This window comes from Cynoglossus semilaevis, chromosome 8 (assembly GCF_000523025.1).
Source record: "Cynoglossus semilaevis isolate Cse_v1.0 chromosome 8, Cse_v1.0, whole genome shotgun sequence".
Taxonomy (NCBI): Eukaryota; Metazoa; Chordata; class Actinopteri; order Pleuronectiformes; family Cynoglossidae; genus Cynoglossus; species Cynoglossus semilaevis.
This window is the reverse complement of record NC_024314.1, coordinates 29,840,600-29,859,292: the sequence shown is the minus strand read 5'-3', so window position 1 is coordinate 29,859,292 and position 18,693 is coordinate 29,840,600. Positions and strand designations below refer to the sequence as shown.

The following is an 18,693-nucleotide window of genomic DNA, read 5'->3' as shown; positions in this document are numbered from 1 at the left end:
GACGGTCAAAGTCGTCCGGCCCTTCATCAGCTCCTCGTTCTTCTACAGACACGGCCTCGCTCTCAGACAGCAGAGCCGTCAAAATGTCCAGGTCGTCCTCACCTGAAGAACCAGAACTGTTTGACAACACCTCTGAATACAGCGGAGTATGTGCTAGTACTACTGCAGTACTCACTGTCCATTGCAGGAATCCTGACGGTCGACGGGCCGATCTGGTGAGAACCACAGATTGAACAGTTCTGATTGATGGAACTGTTTAGTTCCACTGGTTCATGTTGTCTCAGTGCAGATCATTAAACAAACATAAAGGTCACAGTGCACGGCAGGTTCTTTGGTTCTGACACAAAAGTGTCACCTTTGACCTTTGTTGCTCAATGATACAAAAGTTCTTAAAAAAGTCAATATCTGAATTTGATCTAAAAAGTATTGATGAGCTGATGATTTCATTCATTTCTTCTGTACTGGTTCTTTTTATGGTACAGTTCGTCTTTCCTGCATCTGCAGAACGTAATGAGAACCTGATAAACATCATAGAAGTGACATTATATTCCATTACATTAAATCAGACCTTCTTGTGTCTGTGTTCTTTCAAATACTGTGGGGGGAAAAAAACCCTATTTGTTTTAACACAGAGTTGCCTTTAGGTTACGTCACTGTATAAATTAAACAGGACACTTATATTATAGTGTGGCTTCGGCGGACAAATGGGCTCATGTGGGTCAAAGAAATAAATACTTTTCATCACCGTCTCTTCTGTAAGGTGAAAAAAATCATCTGTGTTTAAAGCTGGTCGTAATGGCGGATCATTTCAAGAGCTTCGTGGATTTAAACGTTCAACCACCGCTTTAGACCAAACGAATCAAAACACGACACGAGCACTTAGTAAAAAAGTAGAAAAGTCACCGATAACTAATACATGTTTAAAGATGAAGCAGAAAAAAAATTCACTTTTTCATGAGACAAACCACAGTAGTAAACTTACCTCGGCGTTTAGGTCCTGTTGTTATAGTGTCAGCGTTACAGGCTCCGTTACAGTTACACCGTAGTCACACAGTGATGGTTTAATAACATGAAGTGTAGAAGTCAGTGATAAAGAGTTAAAACCAACTCAAACAACAACCATCCTGTTCCTCAAACACAGAGACGAACGATCTAAACTGGCGCTAAACGAAGGACCCACTTAGATGTCGTCAAACCATGTAGCTGTCCTACGATATGCCTTACTATAAAAACACTTGTTTTAACTTAACTTTTTTGACTATTTTACATTTCATACACGTTGGTAGGAGTAGCTGTTTTATCTGGTATTTTTTCTATTTTCCACTCAATTTAAAGGAAGTTATATTCACTAAAAATTAACCTTTGGTATCAGACCATGAGCAGGCCTCCAAGATTGGTGCAGGGATCGTCTCAATGACTTGGATCACTCTGACCGACCGTGGCTGAAGTGATCCGGTTCATTTGAATCACCTGAGTGAGTGAAGGTCCTCACACTGAACGAAATGAATTTTAAGGGTTGACATTTGTACCCTATCAGTTTTTCCAGCCAACCTTGAGCTACAATAAACCACTAATGGAGCCAATCAGCGTTTCCCAAACTTTTTTTTCTGGTGATCCATATTTTAAGTCACCAACCTTCACGACCCAAGTCAATAGACATTATTTATAAACCACCCGAGGGTCGCGGCCCAGTCTTTGGGAAACAATGGGGTAAATTAACTGTTCAATGTGTTTGTGTTTATTGGAACAACCAGATCATTTGCTTAAATTTAGGACTGATTTATTTGTCGTAAACAGACAGTGATATTTACACCGAAACTCTTATTAATTTACTGACGTTTCCCTCATGTCCCTTTAGGGGCGCCGTAAAGGTGTGACCGATGAGATGAGAAATATGTGGCATTTGGAATAATGGACATCCACTAAGTTGAACTGGAATCACACCGGGATCTGCAACTTTATTTTATTTTAGATCAAAATACTTGCAACAGATCAAAGGCAGTGCTGCATTATTAGTATGTAGTAGTAGTAGTAGTAGTAGTAGTAGTAGTCAAGCATGTGTTTACAGCCAAAATAAAAAACGTAATTCCAACTTTGATTTCTTATTAGCAGTTCGTACAGGTTGACTGGCCCTCGATGTTAAAACAGAACATCAGAACAACAGAGAACGTCATGGAGAACCGTTCTGGTAAAGAACGTCAGGAACCTGGACTTTGGATCGTGAACAGGAATCTTTGGTTCATGCACCTTCTGTTTATCAAAATATGATCAGCTGTGATTCACTGTGAACAGCGCCATCTGCTGTTTCACTTCGTTTATTACACCAGGTTGATAGTTGGACAAACCCCAGAAGGTTGGACCTTCAACTGTGTCTGTGGCATTTATCAGGACAGGAAGACGGAACCATCAACTACAGACCGGGGGAGAGGGGAGGGGTTCAAATAAATCAGTGTAATTAATACCAGTTTTTAACAGGAGCTAGAGAGAGAGAGAGAGAGAGAGAGAGAGGAACCGTACGGAACCATCACCAACATGTATAGAACTATTTTAAGCCACAGAACCAGGTTCCTTCCCCCTGGTCCACAGGCCTAACTGTGGTCCAGGAGTACCAGGTGTTGTTCTTCTTATCTCTGGGTCTGTGTCTTCATCTGCAGGATGTCGTCCCTGGGACAGAGACAGACAGAGGTACGGGTCAGAACCAAGGCAGATCTGGATGAAGGTGCTGAAGGTGTGAGTTCAGACACTCACAGACAGGTGTCAGCGTGGACTAGTTGATGCAGTCCATGATGTGGATCTGCAGGGAGTCCAGGTCTGGGAGGATCTCGTTGCATTTGGGACAGGCATGTTCAGGAATGTAGTCCTGGTGCTGCCAGTCAGAACCTGCAGGTCACAGAAACCCTTTAGAACCTCCTCAGTCACCTGGTAACAAACACCTGGTCACTGACGTCAGTCCAGCATCTCATCAGGACATGAACTGGTGGTAACCTTTTAACTAGTACCACTAGGTGGCATGTACCTTTTATCAGTAGAAGAGTTAGTAAAGAGCTAGTAAAGAGTTAATGAAAAGTTAGTAAAGAGTTAGTGAAAAGTTAGTCAAGAGTTAGTGAAAAGTTAGTAAAGAGCTAGTGAAGAGTTAGTAAAAAGAGTTAGTGAAAAGTTACAAGAGTTAGTGAAAAGTTAGTAAAGAGCTAGTGAAGAGTTAGTAAAAAGTTAGTGAAAAGTTAGTCAAGAGTTAGTAAAGACTTAGTGAAGAGTTAGTCAAGAGTTAGTAAAGAGCTAGTGAAGAGTTAGTAAAGAGTTAGTGAAAAGTTAGTCAAGAGTTAGTGAAAAGTTAGTGAAGAGAAAAGTTAAGTCAAGAGTTAGTGAAAAGTTAGTGAAGAGTTAGTGAAGAGTTAGTAAAGAGTTAGTGAAAAGTTAGTCAAGAGTTAGTGAAAAGTTAGTGAAGAGTTAGTCATTTTATATCATTACGGAGATGCTTGGTCACTTAGTTTGTTTGGTGCATCATGGGAGTTTTCTAACAAGGTTATGAAACTAATGCTACAGACAACAAGGAGGACTGACTGAGCAGAGTGACCAGTGTCTGACTGACCCACCCATGTACCAGGTGACACCATGTAGAAAGGTCCAGCTGTCACTTAAATCATTTGACTTCAGCAGCTTCGTCTGAACCGCAGTAGTCAGTATATACAGTGGTGAGTATTTGGTTTATCTAGTACTAGTAGTAGTAGTAGTAGTAGTAGTAGAATTCTTTTCTACGGTTCTACTGCAGTACCTCTTCCTGCCAGGGTGGCAGCAGGTCCATGTTGATTTCCTCCCAGAGAAACGTGTCTCCGCTGCATCTCATTCAGTGAGTGACTGGAGAAGTCAAGTAAACAGGTACGTGAGTGTGAAGTACTGACCAAACCTTCCAGCGGGCCGCACTGACCCTGTGGTTCTCGTTAGTCCCGTACCGGCCCAGTGAGTCCACCTCCTCCTGCAGCTGACTGTTCTGCTTCTTCACGTACTCCAGCTGAGCGGCCAGGCGTTCCTTTTCTTCGTGGAGCTTCTCTCTCGCCGCCCGTTCGGCGTAGAAGTCTGAGGAGTAGACCTCGGCCTGAAAAAACACAGGAGACAACCAGAGCTGTGGGCTGCGACCCAGAAGTCTGAGCCTGAGCCCGAGGTGGGAGTCAGAGTGCAGAAAACCTGGGCCTGGAACACAGATACGGTCTCCAGCTCCTTCTCCTTCTGGAACAGTTCCTGCTTCATGTCGTCCATCTTGGCCTGTTTGGACGCCAGCGCTTCTTCGGCCGCCGTCAGACGAGCCTGGAGGTCGTCCACCAGAGAGCACTGCAGAACACAGAGGGCAAAGGTCAGCCAGACAACGCTGCGATTGGCCACACGATACCCCGGGCGGCTGCCCGTTCGCCCACCTCCTCCTTCTTCTTCTTGCCCTCCTCCTCCTTCAGCTCGGTGTAGTCTTCAAACAGTTTGGTGTAGGCGTCCTTCAGCTGACACAGGTTGTTCCTGGACACAGGTTCTGGTTAAAGGTTCTGGTTCCTCACACAGTCACAGTGTTGAAATCTGTACTCTAGCTGGTTTTGGGATCGACCCCTGACCTCTCCTCTCCTGCTTTCTTCTGCTCCAGCTGGTTCTGGACCTGCATGCTGTCCAGCTGCAGCTTCAGTCGGTCGTTCTCCGACCTGATGGTCTGGTTCTCCACCAGCTGAGCTCTCAGAGTGACCACATCCTGCTCCACCTCTCGGTATCTGCAGGGAGACAACGTTGAATGCTTTCCGTCCGCAGCGTTCACCTGGTCCTCGGGAACCTGGTGAACCTGTACCTGTCCTGCAGGTTCTTCTTCATGCCTTCCGCCTGGTTCAGTTTGCTCTGGGCCTGCTGCAGCTCTTTGTACAAACTCATCACCTGAGACTTCAGGTTCTCCACCTCAGACGCTGCCTGAAACATAAAGAAACGAACAGTTGATGACCAGGAGGAGGCAGTAGAGAGAAGAGATGAAGATGAAGTGGACCTTGTCCTTCCCAGCGTCGTCTTTGGTTTCCGTCTGTGTTGAGCTGTCGTTCGTTCTCCGTTTCTGCTCCAGATCTATTATTCTGTTTGGAAAAATATCAAAACGTTCGTTCAGTTTTTCTCCTAACGCTCTCCGACTCTGACGTCCCGGCGTTACCTGACGGCGGAGCGCTGAAGCTCCTCCTGCAGCTGATCGCCACGCTGACGTTCCTTCCTCAGGGACAGGAGCAGCTGGCTCACGGTCATATCCTTGTTGTCCAGCGGGGACAGCGTTGAGCTCTGCTCCGGGCTGCTGTCGCCCAGCGAGCCGTGGGCCTCACTGACGCCGTTGGCACATTCGTCCTGAAGAGACCGATGTAGACGATCACAGATCAGTGTTCTATGGTGACGACACCACCGAAGAAGAGCCACACGCTCTGCACTGTTTGGGTCTGAGTTTTACCTGAACTCTGATGACCTCGATGAAGGAGTCGAGCGACTCGTCGGCCTTCAGCCTCAGCTCGCTGTTCATGGCCACCAGGTCGTTCTTCTCCGCCTGCAAACGAACAATCTGGCCACGCAGTCCTTCGAGCTCTGCGGTCTGAACCTGGAGAGCAGGTGTCAGGTCAGAGGTCACAGAGGTCACAGTGCTGAGGGCGTGTCACAGCCAACTGTCAACTCACTGCGTCTCTCGCTCTTCTTGTCGCCTCCTCCAGCTTCCTCCTCAGGTCCTGGTTTTGGTGGTTCAGGGTCTCCATGTGGCCCCGCGCCTCCTCCAGACGGCTCTCCAGGAAGTTCCGCTCTTCTCGCTGCTTTTCGCGCCACGCAGAAAGACCCTCAAATCTCTCCTTCATTGTCAGGTTGGTCTGACGTAAGGCCTCTAGGACAGACGAGAGACGGAGAGAGACGTCAACAGTCAATCGGTCATCTTTGAGGTTGACCTTTGACCCACCAGCAGGACGCTCTAAAAGCTGCGGTCAAACCTTCACCTTTCAGCTCACGGTTCTCCTGGATGAGAACGTTCATCTGCTGCAGCGTTTCCTCCAGCGTACAGGACTGAGAGGGAGATCGGCCGTTCATGACGGGGCCTCCTGACGCCATGGTCTCCGCAGGAGAAACTAGGAGCAAAAATAAGAACCAAGTCACTTCCTGTTTCACCCCATCACTCTTCAAAAGAGTGTCAGCCTGACCCTGACCCTGACCCTGACCTCTGAAAAGGTGGGAGAGTCAGACTCTGCTCTGCAGAGACAGAGGGCTGACTGACAGACCCACTGCACCACAGACCAGCCCACAGGGTCAGGTGTGACTGTGTAGCGTTAGCTCTGTCTTGGAAGAATTGAATTGATGATCATTGCTTCATGCTGTACTGTCGCTTTAAGAAACTGTTTAACAAGTGACCTCAGATCCAACCTGAAGGTGGCGCTACTGACTGGAGTCTATTGGGTAGATAATAAACTCATACATGTGTAGAATGGTTCAGTATACTGTGACAGTACACTGAAGTATACTCTAGAGTATACCGTGACAGTACACTGAAGTATATACTAGAGTATACCGTGACAGTACACTGAAGTATACATTAGAGTATACCGTGACAGTACACTGAAGTATACACTAGAGTATACCGTGACAGTACACTGAAGTATACACTAGAGTATACCGTGACAGTACACTGAAGTATACACTAGCCGTGACAGTACACTGAAGGATACACTAGAGTATACCGTGACAGGACACTGAAGTGTACACTAGAGTATACCGTGAAAGTACACTGAAGTGTACACTAGAGTATACCGTGAAAGTACACTGAAGTATACACTAGAGTATACCGTGAAAGTACACTGAAGTGTACACTAGAGTATACCGTGAAAGTACACTGAAGTGTACACTAGAGTATACCGTGACAGAACACTGAAGTATACACTAGAGAGTATATTTTCATTCTCACTGTTTTTCTGACACAGGACGTGTTTTTATTCGATTATGGGATTTTTTGACGTAAATGTGAATGTGAATAGAAACGTGCGTTTTACAGCGACTAAGAAATGATTCGTCGTCACACTGAAGCCAGGCACTGAGTCATTTATCCGGAAGAAAACAGACGAGAGCCCGCCTACAGTGAAAGGTGATTGGTTAACTTGGCGACACGAGCGCCGTCGAACCCACGGTGACCAAGAGTGTTTTATCTGCGGTCGTTGAGTGGAGTGTACTACACTTGTACTTCCACGGCTGCAGTCGATAATCCACTGCGAACCATAACACCGAACACCGAGAGTGTTGTACACAGTGTGGTCGCCAGGGGACACCACAGCGGTGTTATATACTGTATGTGACCGTGTCTGTGACGAGACAGCAGAATAAAAGTGTTGTTGACGTATTTCACAGTCACGACGAGCGTTATTATCGTTATAGACATAAAACACGCACAGAACAAACGGTGCTACAAAAGTTTCACTTTCCTTTCTGGGCCCGTCGGTGAGACGGACAAGTTCCAGTGACTACGGCACAAACACAGCGACCAACTGCGACACTGGGGGAGTGAAAGGCCGTAAAGTTCCGTGACCTCACCTTCGGTCTGCTGTGTAGTTCCGCGACCACGGAATAAACCTGTCCAGCAGCGGAATCAGACTCCAGCGGTGTTGAACAACCTTGTACCGATGTTTCTGGTTTGGAGCGACGTTAAGTCATCCCAAGGAATCACGTACTTCCGGCAGATATTTTACAAATTAAAATAGACGGTGTATCTTAACGGAGACAAGCGGTGGGGCGGGTTCGAGCGATGACGTCACAGCTTCACTTTTATTATATCGTTCAGTCTTCACTGCCTTAGAGACCTGTCAACAAAACGCTGTAATTTTAAAAAAACAAAAACAAACAAAAACAACCGACAATTATTTCAAATATATATTTTCCCCGTGGTCCTATATCTGGGGCAAAATAAAACAAAAATGTTTCGAGTTTTTTTTTAACATAAAAAACAAAACAAAACAGTTCCAGGAAAACATGACAAAAATACACACGTGCAGCAGCGATCGATCGTCCATCCTTCAACTGCCACAGGGCTTTTATTTTGAAATGTCCGTCCGACCTACGATGATGACGTCACATAAACGACGACTGAAGACAAAACCAATGTGAGAATAATAAAATACGACCATGGATACAGTATGAGCACATCTACCTCTGGTATTTATTTAAATATGGTTCGAGAGACAAGTCATCCATCCATCCATCCAACATCCATCCATCCAACATCCATAATCCATCCATCCAACATTCATCCGTCCAACATCCATCCATCGAACACCCATCCATCTAACATCCATCATCCATCCAACATCCATCCAACACCCATCCATCTAACATCCATCATCCATCCAACATCCATTCATCTGTCCATCCATCCAACATCTATCCATCCATCCATCCAACATCCATCCATCCATCCAACATCCATCCATCCGTCCATCCATCCAGAGACGTTTGTTCATTTCTTAGATTACTTCAGAACAAAATCTACCAGTACTCTCCAATGCACCATCTAGTGGTCGCAGTCGGTAACGTCCTCTCTCTTTTTTTTCAGTTCTGGTTTTCAGTCTGTAGGGGGCAGCAGATAAAAAACAACCAAGAAGTAAAGTTTTTCAGATGACTCGTCTGAGTGACTGTACTGTGACAGCTCTGACGTCAGTACTCTGTCTATTTCACCAGAGTATTACATATCATTGCAGTAGTACTTCATTCTCAGCTGTCATTCATGGAGTTTGATTGACAGCTTGACACTGTTTCATTCATTTTCCCAGGAATCTGTTCTTTCCTTCTGTGGTCCGTGGGTTGGTGTCAGAGTGGAGTTGGACACGGTTTACTTGGAGCTGGTGTACTTGGTGACGGCCCTGGTCCAGACACAGCAGACGGACAGCGGTCTGGAGCTCCCTGGACGTGTCGGTGGATCGTTTGTTGTAATGAGCCAACAAACGGAGGTGATGCGTTCAAAGACGTCGTTGACGAACGAATTCACGATGCTCATGTCCTTGGAGGAAATGCCGGTGTCAGGAAAGGAAAACAAAGTGAACTACTTGTCCTTGTGACACTGCACCACTGCACCACTGCACCACTGCACACAACCAAATGTGACCTCTGCTGTGAACCCATCACCACAGTGAACAGTGGAGCTCCGTCTGCACCACCGGCCGGGCTCCTGTATCTCGTGCCCACATCAAAGCGACACAAGCGGCTTCTGTACGAACGTCTGTCTCTGTTCACTCTTCGTTACTTCTTATACTTTCTTTACGGACCTCGCTTCACTCGCAACGCGGAAGAAAGAACGAACAAGCCGGTACAGAACAACACGTTGTCCACGGGTCGACAAGGAACCTGTGAACAAATCAATATTTTAAAGACAACACAGTTCACTACGTCACATGGCAGCTATCAATCTTTAAATAAAGATGAACATAAATCACTCTTTGCGTTACTGTTGCTCTTTTCTTTTCTGGGAGACGTAAGTAATGGTCGTCAGCCATTGGACAGCGTTACCAAATAGTAACATATAGAAATAATATATTTCCAAAGTATTTATAACGAATTATAACATTTTTTCAATCACCCTTATATTGTCATTACGTCACTCTGAATCCCGCACAACAATGATCTTAGATCGTTAACCATCTGATGAATCTGTTCTTATTCTTTTCGATTTCAATTTTTTCAAGGTTTCAATTTTCTGTATATATATTCAGACTTTTTATATATATTCAAGGATTGATTTCCTGAACGGCATGCCATAATATATATATTTATATATAACCAACCGGAAGTGAGTGGTGCGGGGTGACGGTACAAACGTCGCTCTGAGCAGAAGTTTGTTTGACGGAACGCACCGAGAGCTCCTCCCTGTCTGACAAAGTGAAAGCTAAGTAACTGACGTTTTTGTGGATTGTTTTTTTTTTAAATCGTCTGGATAAAGGTTTGGCTTTTTCTACGACTCAACAGTCGCGGACGTTCATGTGGAAACGGAACCTTTGGAGCGTCAAAAACTTTATGTTGAATAAATAGGTAAAAGTTAAAGTTAGACAAGTTTGTACGTTTTTAAAAAATGGCGAGAGTGTTTCCGTTGTAACTCGTGTTAAAAGGAGGGTGAACGTCAACACCGTAATTCACATGTTTTTAAATAATTTGGATAAATGTTTGACTTTTTAAGGGCTTTGTTGTCGGGGTTAGCTCTGAGGTTCGGGGGTTAGCGCTGAGGTTCGGGGGTTAGCTCTGAGGTTCGGGGGTTAGCTCTGAGGTCCAACCTGGGCGGTAGGTTTGGTTGTGAAATGTTGTGAAATGTTAAAGACGAGTTTAAAAGCAGAGAAAAAGACATTTGAAACTTGAGCAGTGGATGTGGATCCTCTTTAATCGTCAGAACTTTACGGCTCAACGCTTTTGGATACTAGCTTTGACACCGCAACTTCAGGGGTTCGTGGACCCGAGGTCCTTTGAAGACGACGTCCCAGACTCACAGTTTGCGTTTTCGCAGTGGTTCGATGTTCTGTTAAAGACTGGAACATCCTCCAAAGACTGAGGAACTCTGAGGTTATCCGAACGACGGAAGGACTTCCTGCTCCTCTGCTTTAATGGCGGACAAGGGACGTTTTAGATTAGAGGTTCTCAAACTCTGGTATGCAGATCACATGTGGTACATCGACTTCTGTTGCTGGCTCCATGGGGAAATACTTGTTTGAAGTATACGTTGGCTAATATTGTTTTACACGGTGTCTTCAAATAATAAATGGACAGATAGGAGATGTTGTGATACTTCAGTGGATGGAGGTTTACTTACACCTATAGCTGAGATGACCTGTGAAATGGTCTGAGCTCATACACCAGCACCAGAACCAGAACCAGGGCTCGTCCAGGGACTCGTTTTGTTTTGTTGTATTAATCTCCTGGAGCGTTGGCCACAGGAGATCCAAAAATGCTGTCTCTGCTTTAGCTTTTGTCATAGCAGCTGGTGTGTTTGTGAGTAGATGAGAAAATGATCCTCACTTGAGTTTCACTTGTGGGAGAAAAGCCAGATCATAACATGCTATTTTTTCTTTGTTTTCTAGAAAAGTCAAACTAAAGTCACCTAAAGGTTTTTTCTCCGTGCAATGCAGTCTGGACATCCCAGCAGCCAGGGGGAGTCTACCCTGAAGTCCAAGGTGGAAGCAGGGATGGTGCTCATCAGCAGAAAGTCGTTGTACCATTGAAGTTGACAAACCTCGCATCTGGACCTAAAGTCAACGTAGTAGCTCATCAAGATCCCAAAAAGAACTGGAAGAGTCTGGTTTTATGTATTGGCCGCAGAACGACGCACACATGCAATATCCTCAAAGGTTCCATCAGCATGTAACGGACTCTGGCCTCCAGCACCCGCACTCACCTCCGGACAGTTTTCACCAAGGAGTCTCTTTGACTCTTTGTATCAGCTGTGACGGGAAACACCAAGAAAAGCCCCTGACAGAGTCTAGGGTCCTGAAAAAAAGAGGGCGGAGCCCCGCGGCAAAGCCCGGGTCACTTCTGTTTCAGCTCCTCTGTGGCACCGGGGGTTATCACTGAGGCAGGTGGCGCTAATCCATTTCCTTTACACGATCCTTGTCAATCTTAGTTGAAGTTCGAAATTCTACTAACAGAATAGAAGAGCTTTGAAAACGATGGCATCCCATCCGTCCTTATATGGGCGGCTCGGATCAGAACTGTGCTCCAATGACGGCAGCGATCCCAGGACCGTTATACACTGGTGTCACGGTCATCGGAGAGTCCGTCAGAAAGACGGTGACCCTAACTCAGAACATCAACAAAGACCTCCACCAACTGATGAAGACATTCAGCGACTGATTACAGAGGAGCTGGAAGACTATCAGAGGAGTCGAGCTGCCACAGCCAAACGTGGCTTAGAACAGAGCACACCTGTGCCGGGAGTCGAACCTTTCTACAGTCCAAGGGACATCGATGCACCTGCATCGGCAAAATACTCACCGAGTCCAACAGAGAATTCATCGCTCGATCACATTCAAATCTGTAATGTGATATCAATGTCTGTAGACCACCCTGATCTTTTGGGAGTCTGGTGTAATGAACGCCCCATGGATAAAGCTCCTGCTCTGGCCCCTCTGAAAGACCCAAAATATGAGGACATATCTGAGGATTCACGCAGTCCACAATGTCCTCAGGAGCCAGACTACGAATGTCTAAGTGATGATGACAATCCCCAGATGATGGCGCTGTGTGAAAGTTATGGTCAGGCACTATCTCCGGGATGTGACGATGGCAGAGACTCCGTCAGTAGAGTTTCTGATAACGAGGAGTCTGATGACGACTCCTTTGTCGTACTTCTGAGCGTGTTAGACCTTCAGTTTGAACCAAGTGACGGAGACCAGAATGTCCCGGCGAACACCGTGGCAGACGGTGACTGTGAAGCCGAGGACGGCGGCGGTGCCAGCAGCACCACACGTCTGGGTGTGGCGGCTGCATCGGAGTCGATCCAGCTGTTTGACACGGTTGTCGACTTCTTAGAATCAAAAGCTGCCGTTGACAGAGTTCAAGATCTGTCGGAGTGGATGAGTCCAAGGAGAGAGAGAGAGTCCTGCAGCAGTGACACGGAGGACAGCTGTGACTATGGGTCAGATTTGAGATACAACAACTTGACGGTGTCCCAACATCTGTGCAAAAAGAAGACGGATCCACCTCCACCTGAAAACGAAGCTGGACTTGTCCAAGGTGGAGGGAGGGGGGGGTCAGGCAAACCCAGCTGGACCCTCAGACTCAGAGAGCTAATAGAAGAAAAAGCCAGCACGAAGCATGACCAATCCAAGAACAAAAAAGAGAAGACGTCAAAACCGCAAAATATAGTAATCATTTGTTCTGACACAGAGGGCGACAGCGAGCACAGCTACAGCGGAGGGGCCGAGTGGCCGAGATCCAGGTCTTCACTACGGCCGCTGCCCGCACTTTCTGATACACTCAGTCAAGAAGTAACTAGCAGCCGTGACGTCTTAGAAGAAAGTATCATCATAAGTGATTCGGACACGGTCACCGTGGACAGCATGGACGAGAGTGAGCCAGTCTCTCCAAGATCAGAGGGAAACGATCACACACAAACGGCACACTCCTTAGAAACGTCGCTGTCGTCTCCCGAGCCTCACGATTCATTGGCTAAAACAAAGGTCACTTCTCCACGGTCCCCAGGAACAGAAAACAGAAGACTGCTGAGCAAACCTGATGACGCCACCAGGCACGTCCACGTGAACACCAACGGGCAGAAACACTTCAAAGACTCTGATCCAGCAGTTCAAAGGAAACCAGTGCCCCAGTCGGTGTCTTCAAGTCAAAAGCCTAAAACACCCGTACAGTTGTACGGAGAGTGCACAGACGCGGAGGAGTCCAGTTTAGTTGGTCCTACTTTGATTCCCCCTCGGGGTCAGGACTCTTTACAGCCGTCCACGGTGATCAGAGGAGAGAACGGGATTACAACAACGGAGTCTGACCCCAAACGCTTTTCAAGAGAGATTTCACCGGCACGTGTGAGCGACCAGTTCAGTGGCAGCAGGTCTCCGCCCCGAGGTCCGTCACCACCTAGAGAAACCATCACTGAACCTAGTTCTTCTAAAACCCCAGAAAGCCATTTGTTCTCATCGAAACGGAGGATTTCTCATTTTTACCCCGCATCGTCACGTCACACAAAGACAGAAGACAAAACGCACAACGCACCCAGAAAAGCGTCAGTCCGGGAGCCACTGAAACGAGACTGGGAAAATAGTTACTACCCTACCAGAAGAGACAAAAGACATTGGACCGCCACAAAGGACACGGCCGGGTCCAGGAATAAAGGACCAAAGACAAACACGACACCAGCAACGTCTTCTCACGACGAGGACAGGACCAGACGCGACAAGGTGTCTCCAAACCAGGAGCGTCCACATGACCAAGACCACACCCACCACAGGAGACGGAAGCGGAGGCCAAACTCCAAACATTCAGACACCATCCTGATGAAGAGATCCAAGATGGAAGCGTTGGAGTGGAGGAAGGCGACCAATCGCAGCAGTGCCAGGAATACAAGTTTGTTCTTGTTTAAGTCTTAGACCAAAAAAGAGACTTTTTAACAGTGGCGTCGTTTTCCTGATTCCTCCTCATTCTTGCCACAGGAAACTACGTGGGTGAAGGTTACAAGTGGTCAGAGAAGACGCACGGGTCGAGGTCAAGAAAAGGTGACAGTTGTGTTTTCACTGACCAGTTCTACAGCACGGACACAGGAACAGGTACAGGAACATCTTCTCTCTCTGCTTTTTCATGACAGAGTTCAGAAGGAGAGACGACTCCCCTCACAGACTGTCGCAGTGAGGACAGTGACCCGGGTCACAGGGAGGAGGTGCGGGTCTGAAGACAGCGCTCCACACAACTGAAGAATAATGTGTATTTTGGATGTCAATTAAACTGTTTCACGTGTTCGTATTTGAAGACGACGACGACGTCTGTGACCCCCCCCAGTCTCCTTTAGTTGATTCAGTTAATAGTAGCAAGGACACAGTTCAGGGCATTAAGAGCACATGTTGAAACGTTGATTTCTGGTTCTTCTTTTTTTTTTATTGAACAATTTTTGATTCGTTTACAAATGTTTTAATCTAAAATAAACGGACATTCAAACTAAATTTTCTGTTTTCAGATAAGTAACTGTTAATGATCCTCCTCCAAAACAACAGGCAGAAATGTTTAGGTAGCATGTGTCAGGAATGTTAAACAGGTCTGTAGATATAAAAACAAATAAAATCCCGTGAGAACCGAGGACTGTTATTGGCCGATGAATCACAGGACACCAAAGCTGGGACCAATCGTGCAGTACCTTTAGGTTCTTCACGACAACGGTACTTCACGGTGGGATGTGTTTATTTACACTGACTGGTGTTCTCTGATTGGTTGGTTGGTTTGCACTGTTGCCCCACAGTACGGTGGTCATTATTCATACAGACTGGAAAGATTCACAGCTTATTCTTCACACTAGAACGTTCTAGAGAGTGATGAAAAAAATCCTACGTCTCTGAGTCAAAGTAATGAGATGGTATCTCATAATGATAAGGTATCTCATTGTGATAGGATACTAGTTGTAGAGATGAGATGTATCTCAGTAGCTGGTTGGTTGAGGCACCAGTTCATTCTCATTACTTTAACTTAAAGATGAAGGGTTTTCTGGCCCACGTGGGCTTCTGGCCCACACGGTGTCACTAGGACACACATGTCCTCTGACATTTCCCTGTGACTAAAGGTTTGGGGTTCACTGCTTCAGGACAGGAAGCTCCCTGGGCTTGAAGAAGGCCTGGGCCATCCCCATGGCGAAGATGTAGACCTTGCTGTCCACCACGAGTTTCTCTTTCTTCAGCAGATCTGCAGGATGAAACCACAGAGTGTGAGCGCACGGCGGCGTGATGACCACAGACTAGGCCGCATCACTGGGCTCTCACCGTCAAGTTTGGTCTGAAATTCATCCAAAGGCAGATGAACAACCTCCACAAATTCTGACGGCAGAGATGAAGGCCAGGTGAGACTGAATCACCCTGACCAATTAGAAGAAGAAGAAGAAGAAGAGGAAAACCACTCACCTCCGTCACCTGTGGAATCACAGAACACAGATGTCATTCCAGACATGTACTGGTGGTGGCAGCAGTGTTAGGTTTGACTCAGTGACCACTCACCCAACTGCTGGGTGGGGTTTATATTCTCCACCTCATCACCGTTGATGTTGACCAGGATGATCTGAGTGGTGCAGTTAGACAGGCCAGGGTCAAGGCAGGTCACTACAGGACCAGTACAACAACACCACAGCAGAGTCATCACTACTGACACTCACACACTGACACAGCACAGGGTCCACAACAACAACAACAACAACAACAACACATGAACTCATGTTTGTTCACACTACTGTACACACTATTTTAGACAATAAATACAGTGGTGCGTCAAGAGACCAGTCTGATCTGGTCATCAACAGAGAAATTAACTATTCATTTAATTACATTAAACCTAAAGATCAAAAACATGGATATAAACAAATATATTGATCATATAAAACCACACAGTGTCCAGTGGAAGAATGGAGCTGTGTTGACATGCGTAAAATAACCAGAGAGGGAGACAGCGCCACACAGTGTCCAGTGGAAGAATGGAGCTGTGTTGATCACTGGTATCTGGATGTTTCCTCGTGACACAAGAAAAATCTGACAAAAGTTGCAGCCTGGTAACTTTGAACACAGGTGTTGAGGGGAGCTGGTACCTGGAGTCTCCGAACAGACAACAGACTGTGTGTCGTACCTGGAGTGACTCCCACGACTTCACCTCTGTAGCCCGTCTCCTCCTTCAGCTCCCTCAGAGCAGCGGCTTCTGCTGTTTCTCCCTCGTCAATCAAGCCTGGGGACGACAGGAAGTCAAGGACGATGAGTCAGTCCGGAATGGACGAATCATGGCCGCAGGACGTGGGTCACCTGGTACCAGGCCGTGGGTCCCCTGGTACCAGGCCGTGGGTCCCATGGGACCGGGCCGTGGGTCACCTGGTACCAGGCCGTGGGTCACCTGGTACCAGGCCGTGGGTCCCCTGGTACCAGGCCGTGGGTCCCATGGGACCGGGCCGTGGGTCACCTGGTACCAGGCCGTGGGTCATTTACATGTGAAAGCTTAATGGAAAATATCTGACCTGCGGGAAATTCCAGAGTGTAGCCTCCCAGTGGAGGACGGAACTGCTTTACCAGGACCACACAGTCTCTGTGAAGCGTCCGCTTCAGGAATGCAATTATTCCGACACCTGTAGAAGAAAATAAGCTGCGTTGCTTTTCCAACAACAACAAACTGACAACCCACACACACGCAGTTACCATCCACTTGTGCGTTGGGTTGGCGGGTCGTCCTCTTCACCGTCTCCCAGACTCTGATGGAAGGAGACAAGACCTCAAACAGAGACCCAAAAAGCCACGTGTTGGCTGTGAAAGCACATGATGACTCAACACTACCTGCTGTTTCCAGCTGGGTCCACATATGTTGTATTCTCCAATTTCAACCATTTACCAGCTGCAATGGGCTGGAACAAAGACAACACAGACAGGATCACGAGGCTGTGGCTGGTTTCTCAAAGTGTGGGGCACCAGATCACGCCTGGGTATTTTCTCCAGATCAGGACATGCAGCAGGTGGAACTAATCTGAGAAACTTCATTTAATGGACGTACGAAGATCGAACACACTGTCCTGGTGTTTCCTCCTGGACTAAAGGTCAACAGAGTCAACTGTTGAACTTTAATCACTGATACAAATGCTTCACGTCACCAATGGTGAAAGCAACGTTAGGGTATTGTGTGTTTCAGCGAGTCCCTCGGTCCTTTTTTTTTACCAAAGTAATGTGACGTCACGTGACGTGGGGGTCACCGTTAGCATCTTTGTGTCTAAAAGTGCGTGTAATTAAGAACAAACGTACCTCCTCCTTCACTATTTGTGGAGTCGTTGCCACTTCCGGCCTGTCGCTGTTGCTCATGGTCGATACTCTGACGACCAAAAATGACTGGAAGACGAATTAAAGCTGTTAAATACAGTGTAATCGCAAACTGGCCGTGAGCATTAGCTGCCGCTAGTAAAGCAGCCTGGGGTTGTGAACACAGACTCGGGTTAATATCACGGACATTAGTTTTCTATCCGTCTGACCATAAAACAACTTTGAGTTTTAAAAACTACTGACTTTAAACATCAAAAACACCCAACAAAGTTTAAGAAAAACCAACCTCACGTGAACCGCCACAGATTCCTCGTTAGTGGCAGCGAAGATTGTCAAAAATATAGACGTGTCACTTTGTTACCGTTTCCGGTTGTCTCAAACGTCACCGAGTGCCATTTTAATTCCAGACTAAGAAGCTACTCTTGCAAACAGATTGTATAGTCATCGAGTCATATACACATTTTGCTAATATATGTGCGGGAAAGTATATGTTGTTTGGCACTGTATTTGTATTTGCTTGAGGAGCAACTACTCATGAGAACATACGATCTATGTTGAAATCCGGAAGTTCGCCTTGGCCACGCCCACTTGTGTACGTCTAAAAACCCTCCCTAAGAACACATTAGACGGACTCGACAACATCGTACTTCTCGTTGTTTGTTAGTAACTGAAGAGAAATATAATTTTTAAAAAACCACGGTGAAAATATAAGGATTTACCACAAACCCTGTAACACACAGTCCACAACGTCCGGAAGAAGGCGGGAAGGTCGGACACAATTGGCTGACGGACTCTTCTCCATTACAGGATATTGCAGCATGAAGAAAGAGCAAGTTGTCAGCTGTCAGTTCTCGGTTTGGTATCCTATATTCAAAAAGCTTACAATTAAAAGGTAAATACTTTTTTGTGAAATCCAGGAGGGAGTGTTGTTGGTTTTGTTACGCAAAAATATCAAAAATAGCTGTAATGGACTAGCAGACAAAAACAACAACAGTCTTTAGTGTTATTACATTTATATACACGTATACAAACAACACTGGATTGGTTTATTGTATTGGCTTGTATCCTGTAGTGTTTTTATTCGTATACCGTGTGTATTATAATTCTGCTACTTTGTTTTTTGTGTGTATTTCTGTATTTTCTAACTACCACCTTTCTTACGTTTTGATTTGTGGGAAAATTAAAGTGAATAAAACTGTATTTGTTCGGGGGC

The 18,693-nt window shown here is 46.3% G+C and overlaps 5 protein-coding genes across 9 annotated transcripts in view; 2 read left to right on the top strand and 3 right to left on the bottom strand.

The window, feature by feature from the left end:
- mcm10 (minichromosome maintenance 10 replication initiation factor) overlaps positions 1–182 on the bottom strand; it is a 7,813-nt gene extending 7,631 nt beyond the window's left edge. The window contains exons 1-2 of the mRNA XM_025057195.1: positions 176–182; positions 4–102 (exon numbers count right to left, since the gene is read on the bottom strand). Of these exons, the coding sequence (XP_024912963.1) occupies positions 4–102; positions 176–182 (106 nt within the window). The remainder of the gene's footprint in view (positions 1–3; positions 103–175) is intronic.
- A 1,742-nt stretch (positions 183–1,924) lies between these two features.
- On the bottom strand, positions 1,925–7,710 carry optn (optineurin). The gene is made up of 14 exons (XM_025057528.1): positions 7,555–7,710; positions 5,976–6,104; positions 5,670–5,866; positions 5,450–5,593; positions 5,165–5,349; positions 5,009–5,090; positions 4,820–4,935; positions 4,596–4,745; positions 4,410–4,503; positions 4,183–4,326; positions 3,951–4,093; positions 3,773–3,855; positions 2,749–2,880; positions 1,925–2,664 (listed from the first exon to the last, which is right to left on the bottom strand). The coding sequence occupies exons 2-13, from the start codon at positions 6,085–6,087 to the stop codon at positions 2,768–2,770; spliced, it is 1,563 nt and encodes a 520-aa protein (XP_024913296.1). The 5' UTR covers positions 6,088–6,104; positions 7,555–7,710; the 3' UTR covers positions 1,925–2,664; positions 2,749–2,767.
- Positions 7,711–9,838: 2,128 nt separating this feature from the next.
- Positions 9,839–14,702, top strand: LOC103383107 (serine/arginine repetitive matrix protein 2-like). Of its 4 annotated transcripts, XM_008316131.3 has the most exons (4): positions 9,839–10,038; positions 11,076–14,067; positions 14,154–14,216; positions 14,306–14,702. In XM_008316131.3, exons 2-4 carry the CDS (start codon positions 11,661–11,663, stop codon positions 14,347–14,349), a joined length of 2,514 nt encoding a protein of 837 aa, XP_008314353.1. In that variant the 5' UTR covers positions 9,839–10,038; positions 11,076–11,660; the 3' UTR covers positions 14,350–14,702. The 4 variants fall into 4 exon arrangements, with proteins under 4 accessions (XP_008314353.1, XP_008314351.1, XP_008314349.1 ...); XM_008316129.3 differs by having other exon boundaries at positions 11,124–14,067; positions 14,154–14,702; XM_008316127.3 differs by having other exon boundaries at positions 14,154–14,702.
- On the bottom strand, positions 14,571–17,973 carry nudt5 (nudix (nucleoside diphosphate linked moiety X)-type motif 5). 2 transcript variants are annotated; one of them, XM_008316132.3, is made up of 10 exons: positions 17,767–17,973; positions 17,466–17,549; positions 17,007–17,074; positions 16,872–16,924; positions 16,694–16,801; positions 16,315–16,410; positions 15,696–15,797; positions 15,603–15,611; positions 15,465–15,518; positions 14,571–15,387 (listed from the first exon to the last, which is right to left on the bottom strand). In XM_008316132.3, the coding sequence occupies exons 2-10, from the start codon at positions 17,520–17,522 to the stop codon at positions 15,278–15,280; spliced, it is 657 nt and encodes a 218-aa protein (XP_008314354.1). In that variant the 5' UTR covers positions 17,523–17,549; positions 17,767–17,973; the 3' UTR covers positions 14,571–15,277. The 2 variants fall into 2 exon arrangements, with proteins under 2 accessions (XP_008314354.1, XP_024913297.1); XM_025057529.1 differs by lacking the exon at positions 17,767–17,973 and having other exon boundaries at positions 17,466–17,760.
- Positions 17,974–18,109: 136 nt separating this feature from the next.
- Positions 18,110–18,693, top strand: part of cdc123 (cell division cycle 123 homolog (S. cerevisiae)) — a 3,980-nt gene continuing 3,396 nt past the window's right edge. Inside the window, exon 1 of the mRNA XM_008316159.3 lies at positions 18,110–18,372. Within this exon, the coding sequence (XP_008314381.1) occupies positions 18,299–18,372 (74 nt within the window). The 5' untranslated portion in view covers positions 18,110–18,298. The remainder of the gene's footprint in view (positions 18,373–18,693) is intronic.